A 25,078-nucleotide genomic window follows, 5' to 3' on the forward strand; every position below is an offset into this window, starting at 1 on the left:
TCGAGGCGGCTGCGTTACTCGTATCTCGTACGTATTCGTTTGCGCACACGCAGTTAGGGGCATAAAGAGAACTTTTTCTTTTCGGGGGAAGAGATATTTTTGGTTGTGGGGAGACGGGGAGGGGCTGGCCTTCTCTATCGGGTGTTGGTGGCAAAAAAAAAAAAAAAAGCGCCATATAGTTGGCTCCAACGTTTATGAGGAAGAATGGCGATCACATGTCTTGAGCACTTCCGTGAATCAACCTGAGCCACCGTGAAGAAAAGGCGCCATACCTTCAAGATGGCCTTCATTTCGAGGGGGCCTCAAATCCCCTAAACCCTCGCCCTCGAAAAGCCCCTGCACAGAGGTGTCCCAGTGGACTTACCAGCATCGAAAGTAGTGCTGCGCAAGTAAGGCTCATATGAAATAATATGGAGGGCAAAAATCTTACGTGAGAGTCGGCACAATCCGTTGAGGCACGTGGTGTCTGCTGGGCATTTGCTGCAGGCTGAGCCTCTTCTGTACATGCTGCCGCCTGCCACGTTGCCCCTGTGTTTTACAAACAATCGTATCGTACTGCACGCTGTTGAATAATAAACGTTTGCGTTTCCAACCTTCCATTTTTCTGTTCCTAGATTCGGCGTTTATATTATTGAAAAGATGCGTATGTGAGCAGGACATACCGGGAACATCAACGGTGGAGTGGGTGGACGTACAGAAAGTAGAAACGATAAAACGAATCACGATGACTTACATTGGGCCGTAGTTGCACACATACAGAGAATTGTAGAACTTGTTGTCTTCTGTTGTGTACTTGGTTCGTCCGCATCCAATGTAAATGGTTCCAGCCCAGACGCTCTGCATGACTTCATAGATTAGCAACGGAAACAGGAGGCATACTATGCTATACCTACGCTACAGCATAAATGGGCTATCACAACATCATGAATACAGGGTGTCCAACGACAAAGTGTAATGGAGTCTATTTTAAAAAATTAAATGTCACGTTCTCCTGGACACCATGTGTCCAACGTGGCTTTTGAGTGTTCAACAACGTAAAAAGCTGGCGAACGTCCAACATGAAAAATTATGTGTGATGGAGGATACAATAATTTAAATTGTTTACAACCCCTCCCCCCCCAAAAAAAATTGCTTTATCTAAATCTACTTCCGGATATTATTTAAGATTCGTAGCATCTTTGGGCATTGCGCGTTTCAATGCGCTACATTTATAGGCCTATTTATATCCCGTGTGCTGGCCAGGGGCGGATCCAGACCCTCGGTTTGGGGGGGGGGGTTTCTTTGTCGGAGCACGTAGTGGGGGTATAATGTATAAAGTGACATTTTTTGGGGGGGGGCGATCGCCCCCCCCCCCCTTGGATCCACCACTGGTGCTGGCTACAGAGTTTAAGAGTTTTACCCTTCACGACACGCAGGCTTCGAACAACTCAGGAATGCTCCTTTCTACGAGTCCTGATTACATCGCCTCTCAAAAGGCTTCACGCTCACCTGCGTAAAGTGTCCCGTGCTGGGACTGAATTTGAATGGTCGCCTCTGCTCTGGCCGAAAGTCTTGGATCTCCTCGAGCCACTTGTTGACAGCTGTCGTCCAGTTAGCGTTCCAGTCGGGTGCGTCCGTACGAAAGACGTAGAGGTTCTGGCCAACGATGAATCGTGCTGTAGCCCAAACGAATAAAAGAAAATTTGATGCCGTGGGTACCGATATCCAAAATGCAGAGTGTACATACGAACTCTCCTGCACTTTGAACAGTCATGAGCAAAGTTGCACTGGCTCGCGTGGGCCTGGGCGACACGGGCTAACTCATTGTCCCAGACCTGTGGGGGGATGCATGGAGTTCTATGATAAGAATACATGCACACTTGAACATGAACTATGGAGATATACTCTGATATTTGCCAGCCTATCGGACAACAAGTAAGAAAAGAAAGTTAATCTTCAAATACTATAAACAAAATATAGAAATTCCAGGAAGGTTCGAAATAGCCGGTTTTAGGAAATAAATGCAGAATCCTGCATATCGCACCGACATGCGGGACTCAATCGCTTGTTGCAGTCATCTTGATTGTGAGCCGCTGCGCGTGGTAGCGCCAAGGCCCGGTTGACACAATTGCGTTCCCATGCGTGCGTATGCGTGCGGGTTGCCGTGGTAACCAATCTTTGAGTCTTCCCGCGTACCATAGGCAATCATAGGCCGCGGTCTAGGTCCAAGAGGAAGAAGAATATCAACGAATACGGACTCCGCCGCACGCACGCACTGGAATGCGATAGTGTGATCCGGGCACATGCATGCTCAACTGTGTTTGTGGCAGGTGGACGGTCAGACATTGTTTGTTTCAATGGTCTGTATGCTTGGGGGTCTCCACAATATTGATGGCTCAGACGCGAGAGTTCACTCGACACTACCGCCATATCACTTGACGGCTATTGATGCATGAACTCGAGGCAACTTCAAACAAACTGAACATGTCTGCAGCAACTTCAGACGGACTTTGTAGGCTACGCGCATAGGAACGCTCTGCACCGTCGCATCACCATAAACCGCATTCATGAATGTTGTCCACAAGTAGTTCCCACCATCGGACTCCCACGAAGTAGACGGACCTTAGCTAATACCGCCGTACCCTCAGTGAAGTCGTTGTCAACTGATTACTTCGCAGTAGCAAATAGCAAAATGGTACTTTACGTCACAAGAAAGACGGAAGAATTCAGGGTAACGGCTCGTAGTCAGCACAGCTGCTGCGCACAGTGTGACGGGTTCTGTAATCAGCATCAGGTTCGTCAGTACCGGTTCTTTCATCAGGTACCCAGACAGTACACATTGACTATACACAGTTAAGCCGCCCAAAATGGGTACCCGTCACTCCAACTGGATCACCATTCAAAGCAAGTTGTCTGTAATTTCCGCGTCCTCTAATACTAGTCAACCACACATCGGGTGATTGCTGTACGCCGCCGCACGTGATTTGGCATGCCGTTTGACGGGCTGGAGCTCGGTCTATGGCCAACAAACACCTTGTAAGAGCACCTCCCCTGTTTCCTGAAACGATCTCGGGTGGCGGCTATTCATTATCTTCTCAGCGTGTGACGTATGTAGCCTGTCATACTGTCGCAACAAACGTTCAGTGGCAAACAGACAGACGGACATTGACCTTGCTTCCCCGTTAGGGTTGCCATCTTTTCCGTCGGCAAATACTGAACAACGGGGAACGGGGGGGGGGGGATTGTCGCGCTTTTCAGTGAAATACGATGCTTATCATCACGAAGTAGTATGCCATCATGAGACTCGCTCGTTATTAGGAGTTCGTTTTTGCAACTTCGGACTTGGTTACAGTGTTGTACTAAATCGTATGTAATATCTTTCTTAACCAAAGTTGCTTCAGTAATTCTGACTACAACTAAATGTGCATAATGCGGTAAACAAGTAGGGGTCGATGGCATACACCTTTTAAATATATATTACAAGCTTTTTTCAAACTCACCATCCTCATCATATCGCCCGCTGGTGGCAAAGGCCGCTTCTGTCCTCTTGCCATCATAGTCCTGAAGTCATTGTGAACCTTTAGAATCTCCTCCTTTTCTTTGTCCGTGACCCCCTTATTGATAATCCTGCACTGGATATTAGGCGGTAGACAATATGTGTGCTTGTTCGTGATTTTTTGATACTGTGGAGGACAGTTGCCGGCTTCCAATCCATGTATCTTCAATATAATCAAGCAAAACACCAACGTCGAACTCGCCATCTGTCACTCCAAACCAGCGCTCTGACGGATCATCCAAGCCTGTAAAGAAGGAGAATGTGTGTGCAGCAACCGCATAGAGTATACTGTTCTCCATATTCACATGTGACCTTTATTCCAATACATGTGGATTCCGACCTGTAAGGAATGGCTTTCTAGTTAGTGGCGGACGCGTACTTTAACATGCGAACGTCACCGAATAAACGCTTGGATAGCTGCATCCAGTAGTGAATTGATGTGGTATGGCACTCAGTATGACGGTTAATACTAGTACCATACAGTCGTGCAGCAGGCTTGGAATATGCTGCTGTTACGGTTCGGCGGTCATTCAGGCATACTTTCATTGCAACAGCATGGACGAGCGGCAGACCTGGTACACTCGCATCTTTGGTATACAAGAAAAATTATTTGTACCGGAGTTCCGTGAAAGCAGAGCGCGCTCATGTGGGACCATTCTTAGGCATGTCACCATAAGGGAGACGTGCTTCTTTTAAAAATAGGAAGCATCCTTTAAGAATACGGGAACACGGTCTAAACAAAATTGACACATAAGAAATCGCAAGGCGGAGTGATCGAGGATTTTCAAAAATTGACAGAAATGCACGGCGTTCGTAAACAGGATTGAAATATCGCGTACAGCATCCTTGAGGCACAGTCTTTTATGGACTAAATAAAATAACGCTGTTTTCCGAGTCCGGAGTGGCACTTTAAGGACAGTTTGGGAGAGGAAGCTATTGAGCACTTAGGCGAAGGGACAAGTTCGAGACGGAGCTTTCTTGGAACCTGTACGTTGGTAGATACTCTTACTGAAGATACTTGTGGAGGCTCTGCTGAGCCTCCACAAGTTTCGCCGACGCGAGGAGTGGTGACGTAATCATCAGCCGACAAATTGCAATGATGTCATGTTCTAGAGAGGACACTCCTCTGCTAGCTACGATGCCAGCGTCCGGGAAGGTCACGTGGTACAGAAGTCACGTGACGCTGATCGAAAGAGGGGGAAATAGGAGAGACGTCTACTCCCTCCATGTGTTTTCTCGAAGGTCGGAGCGGTCGGAGGGTATGTCACGTGAGGCTCCACTAACGGAGTGCAAAAGGTGAGCCCCCAGGAAGAAGCGAAGGTCAACAACGTTGCCTGATGAGAGCTGGGTGCTGAGTCAGAGTCTAAAATGACGCCCCAGTTCTCAAAACTAAAAATTGATTTTCTCTGGCTTTCGCATCACGTAGAGCCAAAATATTTTGCAGGAATGTAAAGTGACACAGACAGATTTCAGTAACATAAATTTGGTAGTATTCTGAAGACAAGCAGTTTTTAGTTTTATAGAGTCACTTGGCCAACATTTATGAGGGATGTCCTGCCACAACGTATTCTTTGTACATCTCTTCGAGAAGCCTTCAGCAACAGAAATAAGTTTACTTTATACGCGGCACTATTTCTTGAACGCGAAACCTCTCCGCTGAGGCGGTAAACAGGCTGCGCACGTTGTAGGATTTGCGCTAAACAGACTTGTACGTAACTTCAGTAGATTATTTAAGTTTCGGATCCTAAATACTCGAGCGAGTCACTTGGTAACTGCCAAATACCTTCAGAGGTCAGTATTTAGTAGTCTAACTTTGATACCTTTTCCAGTAATTTGTACTCATTTTCCAAGTTGCTTTCAAGGCACTTCCCTGTGCGTGACACGGAGGTCGAGCGAAATAAAGATTTCCTTTTGCTTCGGTAATGCACTATGCGCTGTAAGGACAACAACTTTATTTAGTGACAGAGATTGACCAGTTTCATCGCCAAGGGTAATACTGTACTCCATTGCTGGTGGTAATCTGATGAAATGGAGTAATAAGCCGCCTCACAGTGGAGGACTGAAGTCCTACACTGCCCAAACACTTTAGAAGTGCTTTTAGGGCAGAGCGTTAGCGAGCTGGATTGGGCCATGGACCATGCAATTTTGACATGGTGAGAGGGCGAGAGTCTAGCTGATTTAGAGACACTGAAAGTGTGGTTCTGAGAGGTTGGTATGCGGGCAATGGAGAAGTGTGTGCTCTAGGTCTTCCAGATCACCGCAGTGACGGCAGCTTGGAGATTCAAGCTGTGACGTCACTCAGCTGTACCACATTGAGTCGCACCGATGAATTAATGCAGCGCCTCTACAATAGGTGTTCCGCTGCATCTGGAAAGCGAGCGTCGGATCAATTCTTCCAAGCATTGATAGGGGAAAATATCAGTTGCCCGTTGGAGGGAAACCAGGGGTGCCCTTGGACGTTGAAGAATGGTACGACAGTCTCCTCTAAGCAGTGCAATACTCGCAGCTTTGTGCTGCAGATATGCTTTACGTCTGAGATATTTGGGACATACACGTCTCACTTGGGAAGGGTGGCATGCAGTGCCTCGGGTTTGGGAGCATGCGTGAGGCAATGTGTTTCCCTGAGGTGCATGCGGGTAAACCATTCAGACTCCTATCACGCAGTACAGAAGACCCGTTCCCTAAAGCCGTAGCGAGAGAGGCTCGCATGTGAGGAATAGAGCCCCCGGCTCGTTGAGCGCCGCCGACGATTGCAGGAATGACCATAACGCTGGGGTGATCATTCCTGAGTTGAAATGCCGGCAACCATAACTATCAAATATGTCATTGCATCATTCATACTCCTCAGGTTTGCAATAAGGGCTGCCATAGTGGCTGTGATGCCGGAGAAGTCATGGTCAGGAATGTTGTCATCCGCCGGCTGCTCCCCGGAGGAGCAACAGGTCGAGAATGTCATCGACAGTGTCAGCGCCTGCTGCAGCCAATATGCAGCGAGTCTCAGCTGACGAACGCTGCAGAAAAAGTTCCTGAAGGAGTCAGGGAGGGGTCCAGGGTACCATACCTCGTTCTTTGTCCGGGTAGCCTAAATTGTGAGAAAAAGTGTCCTACAGGTGGGGGAGAGTTTACTGACAGGCCGGGCTGGCGAAAGAGGGATAGCAGAACACGAACTGAGAAGCCGAGCTTGCAGGAGCGAGGCGCGCGCTGCTGTCACGCTTTTTCTTCTAGCCCAGCGTTTCTCAACAAGGGTTGCGCGGGCCTTGTCCCGAGGAACAGCGAACAGGATACTGTTGAGCACCTGCAAGCGCCTACCACGGCTCGCTCTCTAACAGCGTTGGTGTAGCACCGTTTTGGACATTTGATGATCGTTGATGGGAATGACATGGAGGCCGCAAGACCAGGTTGCCCCGGCTCACAGTCACTGTAAAGAATGGAGCCCGCACCTGTCATCTTCATGGCAGTGCGCAGATTTCTCTACACAATTTCTCCACACCGCGCTTTTGATTTTCCTCTGGTGTTTCGGAAGCGTTACAAACACCTAGAAAGTCGGAGCTACTCCCCAGCCTACACGGACTTGAGACTTACAAGCTAACCCACAATTCGTTATCTGCGGAAAAGTATTTTGACACAGTTGCATGACTCTGGGAAAGCTCAATCGACATCTTGCGACGAAACAATAAATAAATGAAGCGCAATCAACAAAATAATAATTTAAACGGAATAAATAAAGTTGTGCGACATCTAGTTGCCCCCGCGTATAGGTTCGCTGAGGTCGTGCTGGCACGATCACCTTTTCCCTGGAATAACAGAAGTTGAGGAGCACTGTCCTAGCCCATCGGCGGCGGCGCCCGCTGGTCTCGCAGATTTTCAGGCGCAAGTGCCGCAAGATCAGCCTGCTGATTGCTCAGCTGAAGTCTAGCACTCCGTGCTTCGTGGTGAAAACAGTGGCTCCCAGTATCCTCCCTTGGTCTCTTCCAAGCCTATCCGTTCCTGGTCCTCGTGGAAGGAAAAGGGGATGTTGTCCCGTCTGTCACCAGGCAGGTTACCCTGGGCAGGATGAATGAGAGTTATGCGACGTTAACATCGGTTTTAGCTGACGTGTGACGTGTTTCACAGGTGTGACGGGGGACAGCGTGTGGCTGACTTGGGGATACGCTGCTCCCTCATTCCTATCGACTCTGACATCCTGCAAGTTTGGAAGAAGGTGGCAGCTGCAGGACACACTGTCGCATTGCAGTGGATCCCCGGACATGTCGAAATCAGCGGTTATGAGAAAGTAGACAGAGCTGCTTTGAGCGCCTATCAGCACGAAGCTCTTTCCCCGAAAATGTTGTCTTTAAGCGATCATTGATGCCTCATTTCAAACCACACTGGCCCGAAGAAGCAGGCCCGATGGCAACGCGACGTAGTGCTCTCTCTTGTATTTGCTGTAGATCCACGCTGCTTAAATCTCCTCCGCCACTACCACGTCCTTTTGCAGCATCTTCCACAGCATGATGGTGAGTTGCCTTTACACGTGCCTCTAAACACAGTCTTGCCTCCTTGTTTTCCCTGTGCTCCACCTGCCGAGTGCACGGCGAACTCTACCACATCATCCTGGCTTGTGCGCAGTGTCAGCAAGAGCGTACACTAATGGAAACTGGTATGCGATGTATTGACCAAGAGCCATTCGACCTCGCCAGGATTGTCGGGCCGTGGCCGAACGCTACCCACCACATCCAAGGCAGTCGTGTTCTTGCTTGTCCATCCGACTGGCGACAGATCTTTAAATGTACCCTTTCTATCATCATCCCCTCATTCGTTCCGTAAAAGCAATGGGGCATAGAGCCACAACGACGGTGAATCGCCCACGTTATAATCAAGAAATGGATATGTGCGTGGTTCTCACTGGGATTCCAAAATTCATGGACGAAAAATTCGCAATAAAGCGTAAATCTTGTTGAACAGATATGTTATTTTGAAATTACGTACGAATACATAGGCTAGAGTGTGTTTTAGTAACCATGTAACAAAAAAAGAGAAAGAAAAAATGTTGACGAAAGAAAACACACTGCGGAAAACTATGCGATCAGCGGCATTTATCTGTGCGGTACTTTTGCGTTCAGTTTAGTTACAAAGTAAGTTTATGAAATATTTATTAACATAAATTAAAGTTCTTGAATGAAAGTACGAAATGTGCTGAGAAATGTGCAACATCACGCTCTTTTGCAAGAAATAATATTAATAATCCAGGGCTTTACGGGTCGCGAGACAACTGCGATCATGAGCGACGCCATAGTGGTCATGTCTGTGGATTAATACTGCGCACCTGACGGTTCTTTAACATGCTCAGAAATCTCAACACCGGCACACCATATTTAACGTCCCTCGCTAAAGACGGCGTACCAGCTCCCGTGGCATAGTGGTTAGGGTGGCCGCTTTTCACGCAGAGACTGGGAGGTGACACGGGTTCGAATCCTGTCACCGGCTGTGCTGTCACCGGTTTTCCCTGGGTTTTCAGTAGACTCTCCAGACGAATGTCGGCACAGTTCCCCTGAAGTGGGCCCAGGACGCATACTAACCCCTCTGTCGCCCACTCCTTGCTGCTGTCCTCTCTCCATCTGTCCGCGTCTGTACGCTGCTCATAGCCACCGTTGCTTCGCGGCGCTAGCACGGAATTTAAAAAAAATAAAGACGGCGTGTCTGAGCAACTTGTACCCTTCCACCAAGTTGCCACCGTCCTCAGCCAGGTTTGAACCCGCAATCTTCAGCAGGCGGACACGCTACAGACTGGGCCACCGAGGGCGGCTTTGCAAGAAAGAAAAAATCGCAACTAAAAAAAAAACGAGAGAAAAAGAAAACGAATATCGCCATTTCGAGACGCGCAAATGTTTGGCCGCGTTCAATCCTTCTTCAGCCAGGAGGGCAGTGGCCCATGAAGAATGGCCATGGATGTCTCGTGGGTCTTCGTCATTGATATATACCACCAGCGCTCTATTTAGAGCGAGAATTGGGGAAGAAAACGGTCACCCAACCTCCCAAGCAGCAAAACGCACTGAAAGTCGAGTGCAATAGGGGTGGACGGGTAGATGAAAGGCCTTGAACAGATTCATGAAACTAGAGAACATTGATAAGACACATACCGTCCACCCCTAATGCACTCGGCTTTCAGTACATTGTGCTGCTTGGGCTATTCCCCTTGCCTGTTGCGTCAGATAACACTGTCACTGTTGCGTCAGATAACAGTGGCGTTCTAAATTTGCTGCCGTTATCAGAAGAAGCATTGAAAAGGAATCTGAAGAGGAAAGGTCCTGCACCCTGCTCGCCCTCCTCTCCTGGCTTCTTCACGGTTAACTGAAGGTCGCCCACAATTTGAGCGTCTGGAGACATTGGGTTTCGTAACCTTTTTTACTTATTACAATCGTAGTAAACAACAACTATATTTGAATGATGATGATTGGGGAGTTTCATCGCAAAGGACTATGCTCTACCCCATTGCTGGCGGTAATGTGGCGAAATATAATAATGAGTCGCATCACAGTGAGCACCGAGGTCCTATGGTGTCCAAAAAGTTTAGAAGTGCTTTTAGGGCAGAGCGTTGGTGATCGGGATTTGGCCATGACCCATGCACTTTCGACACAGTGAGATGGCGAGTGTCCGGCTGATACTGAAAGTGGGGCTCTGAAAGGTTGGTAGCGCGGGCAATGGAAAAGGACGTGCTCTAGGATCTTTCGGGTCACCGCAGTGACCATCTTGGACAGTGAAGCTCTCGCAAGCGGTAACGCCACTGAGCTGTAAAAGCCACATTGAGTCGCGCCGGATGAATTAATTCAGCGTCATGACAAGAGGTTCTTTCGAGGCATCCGGAAAGCTATCTTTGGAATAACACTGGCAAGCATAGATGAGGGGAGAATGTCAGTTGTCCGTTGGCGGGAAGCCAGGGGTGCCACTGGTCGTCGCAGGATGGAACGATGGTCTCCTCTCAGCATTACAATACTTGCATTACAAAGCTCGCCTATGGGAGAGCTGCTTCCGCGGCGCTGTCGCCCTGTTTATTACCGACGACACCGTAGTGGTAGGCTGGAACACACTTCAGAATTAGCATGTGTCCTGCTTCGTATACATGATGCTAAGGCCTCAACACGTCCGTCACTGGGGGTGCAGACGAACTTCGTATGCCTGTGTTCTCAACAGCTTACACTGCAGGTTTAGAGTCGCTGAACGCTGTCCATTCTAGCGGGCTACAATCTACTATGTGTTGCAGAAAGAATAGCATGACATAGAGTTCTGCAGTTGTTGATGAGGTTTGACATGGAAAATGCCGTCCTTGCACTACGCCTTCGACGGTATTACAATGGCCGATGCAGAGTTGCTATTTTTGGAAGCGCCATTTGTGTATACTGCAGCAGAAATAGAAAATTTCTCTTCTACTAGAGCATAAAAATGGGTTCGGAGGGTTTCAGGAGGAACTTGATCTCTCCGTTGCCGTAGATCCGGAAGATTCACAAGGTTGGCGGGACAAGTTGAGAGCAAAAGGTTTCCGGTGGTGTGACGTCCTTCGCTAAAAAGCCAGTGAGGCTCGTTCGTGTCATCTGCGCCACTCCGTAACAGTCACTTTCAGGGCGGTATTGAATTTTCCTGAGGATCGCGTGACGGCGATTGCGAGCACGCAAACTAAGGATGTGACGAACAGTTTCCCTTTCACGTAGAACCTCAATCGGCGATTATCCAGCTTCAGCCAGAACCTGTCGTGTTTCAGCTATTCTTGGAACTCTAAGGCAGCGGCTAAGGCTACGAGGGAACAGGCTTCGAAGGGTATTTAATGACGTTTTGGAAATCCTGTGCAGGACCGAAAGGCTGTAAAACACAGTCGCCCGCACTAGGGCTGTGAATTGCAAGAAGAGAGCGCTGATCACAGCCCCATCCAGAGCCAGAAAAATGAGGCATACTCTGGCAGAGTGGGAAAAGTCAGGTTTAATAGTAGAGCAGACCACTGAAAGTCACACTTGCTGTTTGTACCTGATGAAGCGTGGTCCACCACGCGAAAGCTTGTAATAAATTTGAGGAAGCTCCATTGTCACCCATTGTCCATTGTTTTCAATTGACAGCCAGAAAGATGTTCGTCGAAAAAGCCGTCGTTGCGCTTAGGCTTCAAAGTGCTTCATGTGGCGAGTGCAGCGTAGATCCGAGTCCATGACCACCATTGTAGCAGGAATGTATTTCGCATAGTGTTTGGGTAAATTCAGCATGGGCGTTCTGTTTCTGGCAAACGAACGTTACGTTGACTAGGCAGATTTCGGAGTTCAGTCCACGAAATTAAATCTGTTTCAATTAAAGTAAATTTCCTAAAGTTACATGCAGAGCGTGCCAGAAGTTCCCTAGAGATAAATGTCTTTGACCGCATAATTTTTCGTAGTGTCATTTCTTTATATATATATATATATATATATATATATATATACTCATTGAACGATGCGACAGCACCAGAGGACACGTGTTTCGCCGTGTTTGAGGCTCGTCGGCCCTGGGTAGCTGCGCATCGTTCGGGATTGGCAAACCAGGGGTCATTCAGCGAGTGATATACACCTGGGAGGGTGACCGAGCACTCCTCAATGCCACAGTGCAAGCCAGTGAATTATAAAGAGGGGGGAAAAGCCATTAAAAAAATAGGTAAATGTTGCTAGACGTGTTTGAAATTCAAACTGCATTTTTGACATGGTTACTGAAGCATCCTGTATGCCATAAGACAGTAGTGGGCCACCTGGTCCAAGAAACTCAAGTGAGTTTAAAATATAGTATTGTAGTATAGTAAAAAAAAAAAAAAGTATTGTGATAATCCGGAATACAGGTTGCGGCCATAGGCCGATTCATGTGATTACTGTCCTGATATTCTACGCAATGAGGAAAATGTGGGATAGTTTCCAGCCCACCATTTCTTTTCAAAATTCTGTAGTTCCCACGATCATTGAAGTGCGCTTTGACGATGTCCTTCGGTGTTCTTCAGTAAGTGTCATTCGTGAGAGCCGTACATTTCCTTCTGTACATATCACAATCTGTGATTTGTTTTTTTCTGATATGGCCTGTCCCGGCGCGACTTCAATTGGTATAGGTTCAGATTGGCACAAGTTGTGCTAGGAGTGATAGGATTTGGGTGTGGCGAGTTTGCTTGGTACGAGCTGTCTCTGCATGAGCTGTCTTGATATGAGTTGGCGGGTACCGTGACCAAGTATTCTTATGCAGGACAAGGCTTGTTTCCTTCATGTTATATCACGAGCTTAAACATTATATTTCTTTTGATACAAAATGTACAGCATTTTGGGTGCGTTTGTTTAAAAATACCAGAGCCCCTCGAGTCCAACCCCGCATCAACCAGCTACTCCACTCAAATTGAGAGCGCACATGCGCTCTCGTCTGGAAAGATCAACTGTTACAGTATTATAGCTCAATTCTGAATTTGACGGTTTAGCGGTTACCGGAGTTCACATTAATAAAGGCGTAAGTGTCAAACGGCTCGCATGAGCGTGCTCCCGATGCTTTATACATCTCCGTTCGGTTAAAGAAGTTGCACGTCGAGTGATTAGATGGAACCATCTGTTGCAAAGCGCGTGTTTCTGAATGAACGTCGGAAGACAGCTGCTGCCGGCAATCATCCGGTAGCCAGGTGCGTGACGTAAAATTGACGTCACATCTAAATCACTCACGTTTAGGGTTGATAAACAAACGCTTCGCAGTTCGTGACAAACTATCGGTAATCAACGTACTCATACTTGGAATTAGTTAGAGAAGATTTATGCGACGGGGCTCGAACACTATTCTGCGGCTCGAGGGCCTTTTGGCTTCCGAATTGAAGGGAGCTGTCGTCTCTAAACGATTTAAAGAAGAGTTAGAATGAAACCAAATTTCAAGAATAGTTCGCGCGGCCAGGCGCTGCTCCTGTTCAGAGTTGACAGCACATAACGTATGTGAGCACTTCTTTTCGTCCATAAACCTCGACAAGTTTAATACCCAGGTTGCCACATGGGCAATCTTCAATGATCATTTGAAACCAATGACCGTTGAATATGTGAGTAGCGCCACGAAACGTGCAACGTGTTATCCTGTCAGGGAGAACCGGATGTAGTAATATTTGAGAACTTGACATGTTACACGCTTGACATACGCTTGGTGGTGGCACGCGCGTGTTCAATGGTCATTGGTTTCAATTATCATTGGACTAATGGCCATTGAACATAAACATAGCGCCACCAAGCGTGAGACGTGTCAACTTCTCTAAAAGCACTGGGTCCAACGCTCCCTGATAGGTTCACACGCTTGGTGGCACTGCTTGGTGGCTTGCTTATGTTCAATGGCCATTAGTCTCAATGATCATCGAAACCGATGTTCATTGGACATGTGCGTAGCGCCACAAAGCGTGTAACGCATCAACCTGCAGGGATCGTTGAATCTAATGCTGTTCGAGAAGTTGAAAACGTCACAGGCTTGGTGGCGCTATGTTTATGTTCAATGGCCGTTAGTCCCAATGATAATTGAAACCGATGTTCATTGGACATGTGCGTAGCGCCACAAAGCGTGTAACGTATCAACCTGCCAGGAATCCTTGGATCCAATGCTGTTCGAGAAGTTGACACGTCACACGCTTGGTGACGCCATGCTTATGTACAATGCACGGATCACCACGAGATATATCCATGAAGTCAGTGATTACCATACTTTTCATTATTAACGAGCCTGCTTACTCCTGTACCGACATACATGAGCGCCCGCCCATTGCTCAGCGAAGCATCGGAGATCTCAGGGATTCCATAATGCCTTAGTGTTCACGCTTCTTTCTTCCCCTTCATTTTTTGGGGGGTACTTAGTGAGTTTGAGTACTCGTTTGGTGCTTTGGTACTTACTAGCAAGTGTGAGGACCAGACGCTAGTATATATTTGAGGGGACATAGAGGCAAAGAAATCAGTTGTGATCAAGTGACGTCACTTAGATAAAACAAAATTGATTCCCTCTTTCCGTCTTCTTTGGCCGTGCGTGATACCGTCATGTGGAGCACTGAGGTCGTCGTGAAAGTGCAGCTAGTGGTAAGTTACGTGCAGTTTGAAGACATGACCAGAAATAAAACGTCCAGAAATGAATCAATCAAATCGTGCGACGCCACTCTTTCGTGGGTCGCACATACCCCCTGGTGACCACAAAGCAGATCTGCCAGTAAGGGGATACTACTCAGTCACCCGTACCACATGGGTGCACAAAGCGTAAACACAGTGATGCAAAAGGGAACCTTCTTTTCACACCGGCAGAAGACAGAGACGCCAACACTTTGACAGAGATATTCACCACAGAGGTCTGTATTATGCGATATGCCTGTCCGGATACCTCGCGCCAGTTCCTTTACCAGTTTCTTACGTGCTGGATTACACGTCGTGAATTTTACCACAAAGAGCAGCGAACGTGGTTAAAATGTCAAATTTATAATAAAGCAGCTGAGGCTATAAAATGTCTGTGGTGAGCAAAACGGTGTGGTGAGCGAAACGTCAAAAATGCACCTCAACAGTTTCGAAAGCCAAGTTAAATAATTAGAAGAAAGAAAACGAAAAAACAAAGAAAAGGGGAAGGTAACTGCAGACGCTGATGCAATGCAGAACCATGAAGGCGCCACGACGGCTACTACAAATTCAAACATTCAAACGGCGAGAGCCGTGAGAGCGAGAGGGTGAGAGGCGAGAGTAACAGGTGGGTGATTCCATTTCAACTCAGGCAAGGTGGTCTGGGCACCATCAGCGATTTTTACTGAAAAAATATATGTGATCCCCTTTCCCAGGCTGAGCATAGAACAGCAAGTATTTTTTCTCTAGCCTTTATGGTTCCAGCGTAAAATTCGGAAAGAAATTGGTAGCTTCAACGCACTTTTGGACGTTGCGATTTTGACATCCAATATTTCCCCAACGAACGCCGTCAGGGCTACGATATTTTTTTCTCGCATTGTCAACCCTCCTGGTTTCTACCCTGTGTGTTCTGACATTTTGCAGGTAAAGATGTGCAAAGTTGGCTTAAACGGCGAAAATTACTCATATTATCGCGCTTATTTCCGGGCTTCTGTACGTGATAGGGAAAAGAGAAAGATATTGGCGTGTCATGCAGGCTTAGCTCTACAAGATGGTACTAAATTTACCAGGCTAGACCAGGTTGCTGCGATGCACGGAGGCTTCTTCCTCATGTAATATGTGAAAAAAGGCGTTTTTCGAGCGCGCTTTTCTAAAAAAAAACACAAATTTTCTTGAAATTCTGCAGGCAGATGCGCCCGTACGTGATGTAACAACAAAAAAACATATTTAGGGTTCTTTCCTAAGGAGAACGCAAGCGGACTGGTTGCTGTTCAGATGTTGAGGACTGCCTGAGTCTGCATTCCGATCTGATACGTCGTGATGTGCGGCGATAGCTTGGGTAACATTGACAGAATTTCTTTAGGTGTGGCATAAATCTTATATATGTTGATCAGTCAGTGTAAATAATGTAATAACGTGATCAGCGAAATGTGTAAATAAACAGTAGCTTATCTTCACTTGCATTATAGAGCTCGGTGATAGCGTTCATGCTGGGAACGCGCGTAAAGTGGCACTGTGACGCACACAGTTGACCTCTGTTCCTCTACAGTGTCCCCGTCAAGCCGACGTGCTGGTTTCGACGTCCTGGCGGAAAGCATTCGACACCTTGTGGACTCAGGTATACATTATGGGCAGAACGTGCGGCTATTACAAGAAAAATATGTATACCAACTACTGGAATTCCTACGGTGCTTTCATGGCAATCACACGCCGCACACACCGACACAGAAACTTCGGCGCGTTGTAACTGTCACTCTCATAGGAAAGAACCCTCAATTTTGTGGACTATGACATCACGTACCGGCGCATCTGCCTGCAGAATTTCAAAACAGTTCGGGGTGGGATTTTTAGAAAAGCGCGCTCGAAAAACGCATTTTTTTACATGTTATATGTGGACGAAGCCTCCATGCGTCGCAGCAACCTGGTATAGACAGGTAAATTTAGTACCAAATTGTAGAGCTAAGCCTGCCCAACACGCCGATACCTTTCGCCTTCTAGCGTTTATAGAAGCCCAGAAATAAGCGCGAGAATATGTGTAATTTTCACCGTCTACGCCAACTTTGCACATTTTTACCTGCGAAATGTCAGAACACTCGCCAAAACTGAACACACAGGGTAGAAACCAGGAAGGTTGACAATGCGACAAAAAATCGCTGCCCTGACGGCGTTCGTTCGGGAGATACTGGATGTCAAAATCGCAACGTCGGAAAGTCCGTTGAAGCTATCAATTTCTCTCCGAATTTCTTCCTCTGGAACCATGGAGGCTAGAGAAAAAATATTTTCTCTTCTTTGCTCAGCCTAGGTCAGGCTATCACATATATTTTTTCAGCAAAAATCGCTGATGGTGCCCCGACCACCTTGCCTGAGTTGAAATTGGATCGCCCAGGTGACAGGTGGGAGTTGGACGCGTTGCAGCATGTTCGTCCTGTCTCCGGTTGACGTAGCAAGGATCGTGTAACTTCTGTGCAATATTTGCGTGTGTGTTTTAGTGCGCTTTCTAAGACAATGCGATGACAGTGGTCCCTGTGCAACACATTGTCGATTTCACGGAAGAGGTTTCACGCTAAGAGGACATACATTGCGTACGGGGAAGACACGGACATTGAAACGCCAACCGCACTTATAGTGCTGCTAGAGTACTCCACGGGCCCGGGCTAACCCGAAAGCCCGAGCCCGGCCCGGCCCGCCCCGTGGGCCGTTTCGGGCTTGGCAACGCCAGACATGGTCAGGCATGTTCGCGAACATATTTCACTTCACGAGACTGGACAGCTGAATTTTCACGTAACTTTTTTTCACCATTGAGTATGGGATATCAGGTATTCTCATCTGAGAACTATCACTTTTTTACATGTGATCATGCTTATTTCGTGATTGGGTCTGAATTTCACGCCTGCACTCACATACATTTGGGGACGATTGGTGTGGGGTCACACGAGCCTCAGCTAGGTTAGGTGTTGGGACATATTTCGTTCTCGTGAGGGTCTGCCACGAGGGTCAGTGAGGTTAAGTGTTTTGACATATTTCGTTTTTATGACAGTCCGGCAAGAGGGTCGGTTAGGTTAGGTGTTTTGACATATATTTCGTTCGCGTGAGAGTTCAAGACAGAGGAACTAACACCGGAGCATGTGCAATAGAGCGCCGATGAGTCTCTGTGGAACCGCAATGTACATACGCCCACGCGCCGCTGCGTTCGCAAGCAAGCAACCACCAAGCACAGAGCGGCATGCCGGCAGAGAAATACGGCCGCTGCTGCGTTCGAGTGTACCTCCTGACTCTCCACCAATTAGCTGCGTCCTTTTCCTTGCTGCGTTGTGCTCTTTAGTAAGTCTAAATACGCCTTCGAACCTCGAGAACAAATAGAGCAGAGGTGGGCTGGGACCGGACCTCAGCATGGAAACAGTCGGGTACGGGCTGGGCCCGGGCCGGTGGAGTCGGGCTCGGGCCGGGCCCTGGCTGGAAAGACGTCGGGCTCGGGAGGGGTACGGGTCGTAGCAGCCGGGCCTGAGCCGGGCACGGGCCTGAAAATTAGGCCCGTGCAGTGCTCTAAGTGCTGCTCCTGATCTTCGCAGTTATGACTGATGACCGTGATGTTTTGATTACTATTAATTAGATGGTTCATTTTAGAGACTTAGGAAGCACTTGAGAGAGAAACAGGATGAGAAGATTCCGAACGTATCGTGAAGAGGAAGGGGGTATATGTCGCGACCTGCATGGAACACAAGTGTCATGTGTCATCTTCTCTGAGAAAATACAAGATGGGAGGTGGCAAAAAAAAAAAAAGGTAAAGCTCCCTGTGGCCCGTGAGTGCAACCACCGCACAGTCAGGCGTACGCCTTGTCTAGACACAGTGAGTGATCAGACTTATACTACGTAGTACGTACATATAGAGATCTATTGATTATTTCTTTCTGGCTACTGTATGCTTATGTATGCCATAACCGACGTTGGCGTTGGTTTCCTGCTAATGACAGAAACAAACGCCATGGACAGACTGCATGGGAAGCGCATCAGCGTCAAATGGTGAGAAAACGGACCACTAGCCTTCGCTGAGCTTCTCGACTGTGGTACGTATGAGGAGGTGCATATTGTAGTGTAATCATTTAGCAACGTAAATTTTATGTGCTTGGCATTTTCATGTAGGCTCCATGGGGCGCCGAAGATCGTGTCTTGCTAAGGCGTCTAAGCGTAGTGCCTCGAGTAGGACCAAGGACCAGAGGAGGAGCTGGCGCCTCCAGACGTTTCTATACGGTTAGTGTTCACGTTACTGTTATCATAGCTGAACGTTGTGAAAGGTTTATCGTTGTGACTACACCAATTGTAAAGCGTGAAAGGTCAATCGGAGCTGGAACAGTAGTAGCGGCCGCGGCGTTCTTCTTGGTAAGGCTGGTGTTGTGCCGTTTTCGCAGTTTTTCTGACTATGGTAACTTAGTGAGTGTCAAAAACGCGTGTTATAATGAACCGACATATATCAGTGCCCTTCTGTTTTGCAGGATACTGTACACAATTGATTTTTTACGTACTGTTCTGGAGCTCAACAGCAGCCATGTATGAATAAAGAAATAAATAATACACAACTGCAATCAAGTCTCGTGAGTATATCCGAGCTCGCGTCATCATACATTTGGCACATTGCGTGTGAGCTATGTGTTGTGTATTTCTGATTCCCTGTGACATGTTTCCTGTGCTGTTACTGATGTGTTGACATCAGGAGCTACACAGAAGACATATCACATGTCATGGACACATGCAGTGTAGGCAATGTCGCCACACAACATAGTCATCAGAAATGCACGTAGACTAATCAGAAACCTATCATATACTAATTAGGAAAGCATTGATAACTTACCAGAAAAGCATCATAAACCAATGAGAAACTTACTCATCAAGTGTGCGTCAGAAAAGACTGGCCAATTTCATCAGAAATTCGTTACAAGATTCATCAGAAATTCTCATGGCTCTGATGCAAAAAGTCATTGACTTTTCAACAAAAAATAATTAAAATTTTTTGTAAGGGATGATTAAAACTCTGTCACGCAATGCAAATTTTTGGGCATCCGTAACGTTTTTCTTGCCATTTTTTTGCGCTACTAGGTCTGATTAGGATAACAAAACATGTTCTTTTCACGTAAACATAGATACTGCAGCGTAATTTAATGGTGGTTTCCAAGATATGTACGACATAATATACAGGGTGTTTCAGTTAAATCCCCGGGCTAAATAATTCGCGAACCGGTGCACCAATCGAATAACTTTCTTTTTTACAAGTATCTGTCCAATACCGGCTACAAGATGCGCACCGCGTGAATGAGCGGGAGGCGCTCATTATTTAAATAAAAATGCAAATGAGTTTCGTAAAAAAGCGTAACTTCTAAAGCAGGGCGCTGTCGGTATTAAAATGGGTACTACCCCTTTTGGGACCTTCAGTGGACACCTTTCGGAGAAAAATCTGCCACCGAAGCGGGTCATTTGTTGCAGTAATTAATTGGTTTCGGTTTACGTATTTTTGTCGCGGCTGGTCGCGGCGAAGCGCAAAAAGACGCTCTTTCACTCCCTTATTCATCAATGAATTACGTCCTTACACCAATGAATTACACCAATGAATTACGTCCTTTTGCGCTTCGCCGCGACCAGCCGCGACAAAAATACGTAAACCGAAACCAATTAATTACTGCAACAAATGACCCGCTTCGGTGGCAGATTTTTCTCTGAAAGGTGTCCACTGAAGGTCCCAAAAGGGGTAGTACCCATTTTAATACCGACAGCGCCCTGCTTTAGAAGTTACGCTTTTTTACGAAACTCATTTGCATTTTTATTTAAATAATGAGCGCCTCCCGCTCATTCACGCGGTGCGCATCTTGTAGGCGGTATTGGACAGATACTTGTAAAAAAGAAAGTTATTCGATTGGTGCACCGGTTCGCGAATTATTTAGCCCGGGGATTTAACTGAAACACCCTGTATACATGCGGGATAAAATTAAAGTAATTTATGATTGTTTTTGTCATAACATTTTGCATTCACCGTTCCAAGGTACGCCGCCATTTTCATGAAAATTTTGGTGTCATGGCGTCCCCTATAGAAAAGTACACCCAATGAAAAATGCGAAGGTTTGACATGTCTAGCCTTTTTTTTAGGCTCATAATAATGCCAAGACACACTTTTAATACACTAAACTGATTCAATGGCCATTGGTCTCAAATATCAGTGAAACCAATGACCACTGGAGCAGAGCCGTTTATTGGGAGATTTTGGCCATTAGGCGGAGACTGTTTTTAAGTGCGTCATTTAACCGCACACGACGGCTCGCCTTTCGTTCCGGCAAAGTGGGTGGAGCAATGACGGATCTGGTGTCACGACTAGCCACAAAATATGAAAGACAGGCCAAACTCTCCCCGTAAACGGCTCTGCATTGAACATGTGCGTAGCGCCACCAAGCTTGTAACGTGTCAACTTCTCAAAGAGCATTATACCAATGATCCCTGACAGGTTGATTCGTTACAGGCTTGGTGGCGCTACTCGCATATGCCGTGGCTGTTGGTTTCAATGATGATTGAATATTTCACGTGTGACAGGGGGCATCAGTTGCGGTCACAGCAGCCATTTGATGTCTGCATTCGAGCGCAACTGACGTCGGTGTATGAAGCACGTCGATGATCTAACAGTCACAAGCTTGGGGAAGTCCCTCCATGTGTCGTCCGCATGAAACTAGAAAGGAATCCGTAGGTACATTGTATTGTGTATTCTTACGTGTTATGTTAACATGGCAAGACTGAAGGCACATCGAGTATCAATAAAACCAGCCTAGTCATCTTTCTTCGGTCTCTCTACTTCTTCTAGGTATTTTCCTTTCCAAGTTAGATGTGTAAGCAATGGCAAGAATACCGTCCGTAGATAAAGAGATGACGTTGTAGGTGAAGAGCTACGTATGTTCCTTTGGACTTTATTTTTACGTTAAAGGTTTTTAAAATCAGACCGGCACATATGGGTAAGCCTACCAGGATAGAAATTTGGACCGTAACGAAAACGTCCATATCGTCTCGCATTAATAACTTCGTAACTAGTAATATCGGAGTCGCAAGCCCAATCTCGTTCCACAGCGTATACAGTGAGCTCGGTAACATGAATTTCAGTTCGCGTCGTGGAGGCGGGGTGGCTTGCAGCTTCGAATAATTAAAACCGGCGCTCGCTGTACTTTCTGTTCAGTGTAACTCGCGACCCAGACGTGGTAGCGCAATGGCTCGGGCTTCTTTGTGTAGAGCGTAACGCGATCAATCGAATTCAGTAATAGTAAGTAGACTTGGGACAATACTTCTTTGTGAAAAATTTAAAATAAGTGTAAAAGTTTTAAAAATCCAAAATGTCGGCCGCAGCACGCGCAAGATCCAGCCTGAAATACAGATTGCGCATATCGTTGTAAGAGGAGCCTCTGGGTCACACACTAGTACCCCAATGTCCGGTGCCAAGCAAGTGAGGCTGTTTCGGGAGCGTCGCAAAGTTGACGCGGCGCATGCGGCGGACAACAGCGCGAACGAGCACCACTACGGCCGCTGCCCCCGAGCCGATGGACATAGCGAGCCAAGACGACACATATACATCGTAGACGTTTCATGTTAAACCACCGGCTGTGCACCCCGATACAGCTCGGCCCGATCGGGTCCTTCAGACGAGTCAACCAGCATAGAACGTGGTCACCTGTAACGACACGAAATGGACGATCACGGACGTACACTCTACACCAGGTAACGCATATGTAACGGTTAAGTACCGCTTGGCCAAGAGGTACATTTTTTTTAAAATGTGCCTCGTAAATTTAAGAGGTACACGCGCCCTCACATGCGGTACATGCAACGCATATTTAGGCCTACCCGTCGGGGTGGTTCCCCTCCTCTACGATATATTAACAGCCCCAGGAAGCGACGCTGTACGACAAACATCACAAATAAGTAGCTTTATTCGAAAATTACATCCCTTTCAGGGTGATGCTTGTCCATCGCGAGCGTGCATTGTCATGGTCATGATGCACAAACGCCGAACACACGGGCACAACGTATATGGATGAACACTGACCCCTGCATCTTTCCTTCACCATTGCGGCTGCTGTGTGATCACGCTTCTTTATCTTTTCCACACCTTTGAATTCTTGTTCTTCCCCAATTTCAGTTTCTTCCGCAGACCGTAACACCAATAACAGAAGATGATTAACTCCCCCATATACGACATTGCCTGGACGTAACCTAGGAGAAAATACAATGTAAAAAAAAATCCAACAACCGGTATAGGTTGCCTGAGAAACACGCCTACTTGCTTGTGTAATCCAGGTATAAAGTGCAATCGAGGCTTCTCTAATTCACGCATTAACGTTAGCGCATGGAGCGCAAAGTTCGTTGTCTCCGTTCCTCAGTCGTTGTGTCTAGCCTGCCGGTGATCGGGACCACTGGGAATCAGAGCGAAAATGAACGAAAATGCGTCGTGCGGACGAATAATTACTTCATAGATATAATACGCACCGGCATACCAGCTCTCCGTCCCAATGTATTTCCTATGGAACAGTTTTTATGCTATTATGCATAATACTCCAATCTTGAAAGCGTCGAATGAGTTTCTTCAAAGACGGGTCATGGGTTCTAGTTATTGCAATTCTTTGATAGAATGATAGTGCAGACTCATTACGGCACTGGCGCATAAGAGAATTTACTGCCTGGTTTTCGGAATCACGCAAAATATTTTTGCAGCGCATGGAGGTCGTGAGAAGGCGTTCGTAGTCATGCGCCGCAAACACGAGGTACACATGAGTACAGCTGCTAGACCGCGCTTAAAAAGGTACCTAGCCGGTACGGATGGGGTGTTGGAACCCTTGTACCGCTTGAATTTCGCAGTGGTCGCGAACTGTACCTGCTGGTTGAGGACCGTACCTCATGTGCACCGCTTGGCCAGGGTGCGGGTCCTCTTTCATGCAGTACATATCGGGTGCCGGAGTGTATGGCCTGGATTTCGATATAGCCCAAACGAAGGCAAGACATTCTTTTTTTGTGATTAAGTAATTGCGCTTCGCTGGTGACCGCCATAGGCGATTATGGATGATTTACCGTTCCAAGTCTGTACGATGACCTATAGACCGCGTCAGCCGCTAGCAACCCTATAGCTTTCTGTTGACGCATCTTTCCGAAAGTGGACGAGGACTGGATGTGAACTGAGGGTGGTGTACTCCAACCCTGTAAGGGTCTGGTCGTGCTTTATATCTTAGGCAAAACACTTATCCTAGCGAATAAGTTTTCTGCAGAAAGGCAGCAACGTGGGCGTATCCTTTCATGAGGATCCGAAAATAGGTAGGAAGGAACGCTGCTCCTTAGCTTGTTGAACGAGGAAAGGACTGAACCGCCCGTGTTTTGTCAGGATCAGGGTGAATGCCGTTTCTGCCGACGGGGTGTCCGACAACAAGGAGCATTTGACTGCCAAAGTAACAAATTTTGGCGTTGAGCTGCAGACCAATCGACCGACAACGGTCGAAAACTTCACGAAGGTGGTGAATGGGCTCCTCCATTGTATGGGAAAAAACGAGCACATTGTCCAAGCAGCATAAGGAAAACGTCCAGCAGAAGTTACGATGGGGTGTGTTAATCACCTGCTCGAGTGTAGTAGGCGCACTGCTCAGCCCAAAGGGCATTACACAAAATTCACACAGGCCCTCTGAGGCAACGCTGTTTTTTCTCTCGCTCGGTCGCCCACAGCTACCTGCCAGTAACTGGGACAGGGACCCATGAATGAAATGTAACAAGCTGTATGCAGGCTGTCTACATCCCCTACATACTGACATCGATCCCCTATATAGGGTACACATCTGTTACAGTCATATAATCCAGTTTCAGGTAATCGACGCAGAAACGCCAGCTGCTATTTCTCCCTGACCAGAACAGCGGCCGACGACCACAGACTCGAGAACTCCTGAATGACTGTTGCTCTTCATGAGTTCTGACCGGCGATGATGGAATGTCCCAGCGGGCAGACGTGCGTGGCCTCACGCTAGGACGGTGCCGGCAGGCGCAGTGGCGCGCGCCAGCAGAGGCACGTCTTGATCGTCGTCCACGGGCCGCCACATCACTCCAACGTTGTTGCGGTCGATGTAATGCACTGTGCTGCTGCGCCAGTGATCAGCTTGCGTCGTGTCAAGTGGTAGCAGGACGATGGGGGTAGCGTGAGACATTCCCGGGCGAGCGTCTTCCAGAAAGCGTTGCCGAGCTGACGCATGTGCGGCATCAGGGTGTAAGGACAGCGACATACCGATACAGGTAGTGGAGCGTGTTGCTCATTGCATGGTCGCTGGTGACGCACGGGGGTGCCATCGCGAAGTACGCGGAGGCCTGGAGTACAGTGTGGGACCACTGCGTACCGTGACCGGTACGGGGCGTTGAAGCCGAAGAGTGCCGGGTGAGAAGAAGCGAGCGTAGCCTCCTATTACGAGCCCCGGTGGAG

The 25,078-nt window shown here is 47.5% G+C and overlaps 1 protein-coding gene across 3 annotated transcripts in view; it reads right to left on the reverse strand.

Moving 5' to 3' along the window:
• LOC135385204 (CRISP/Allergen/PR-1-like) overlaps positions 1-25,078 on the reverse strand; it is a 50,938-nt gene that overhangs the window by 15,600 nt on the left and 10,260 nt on the right. For all 3 annotated transcript variants that reach the window (XM_064614405.1, XM_064614404.1, XM_064614406.1), the window contains exons 2-6: positions 3,480-3,779; positions 1,727-1,814; positions 1,489-1,655; positions 734-837; positions 431-528 (exon numbers count right to left, since the gene is read on the reverse strand). In XM_064614405.1, coding sequence (XP_064470475.1) covers positions 431-528; positions 734-837; positions 1,489-1,655; positions 1,727-1,814; positions 3,480-3,740 — 718 coding nt within the window. In that variant the 5' untranslated portion in view covers positions 3,741-3,779. The remainder of the gene's footprint in view (positions 1-430; positions 529-733; positions 838-1,488; positions 1,656-1,726; positions 1,815-3,479; positions 3,780-25,078) is intronic.

Source organism: Ornithodoros turicata, chromosome 2 (assembly GCF_037126465.1).
Source record: "Ornithodoros turicata isolate Travis chromosome 2, ASM3712646v1, whole genome shotgun sequence".
Taxonomy (NCBI): Eukaryota; Metazoa; Arthropoda; class Arachnida; order Ixodida; family Argasidae; genus Ornithodoros; species Ornithodoros turicata.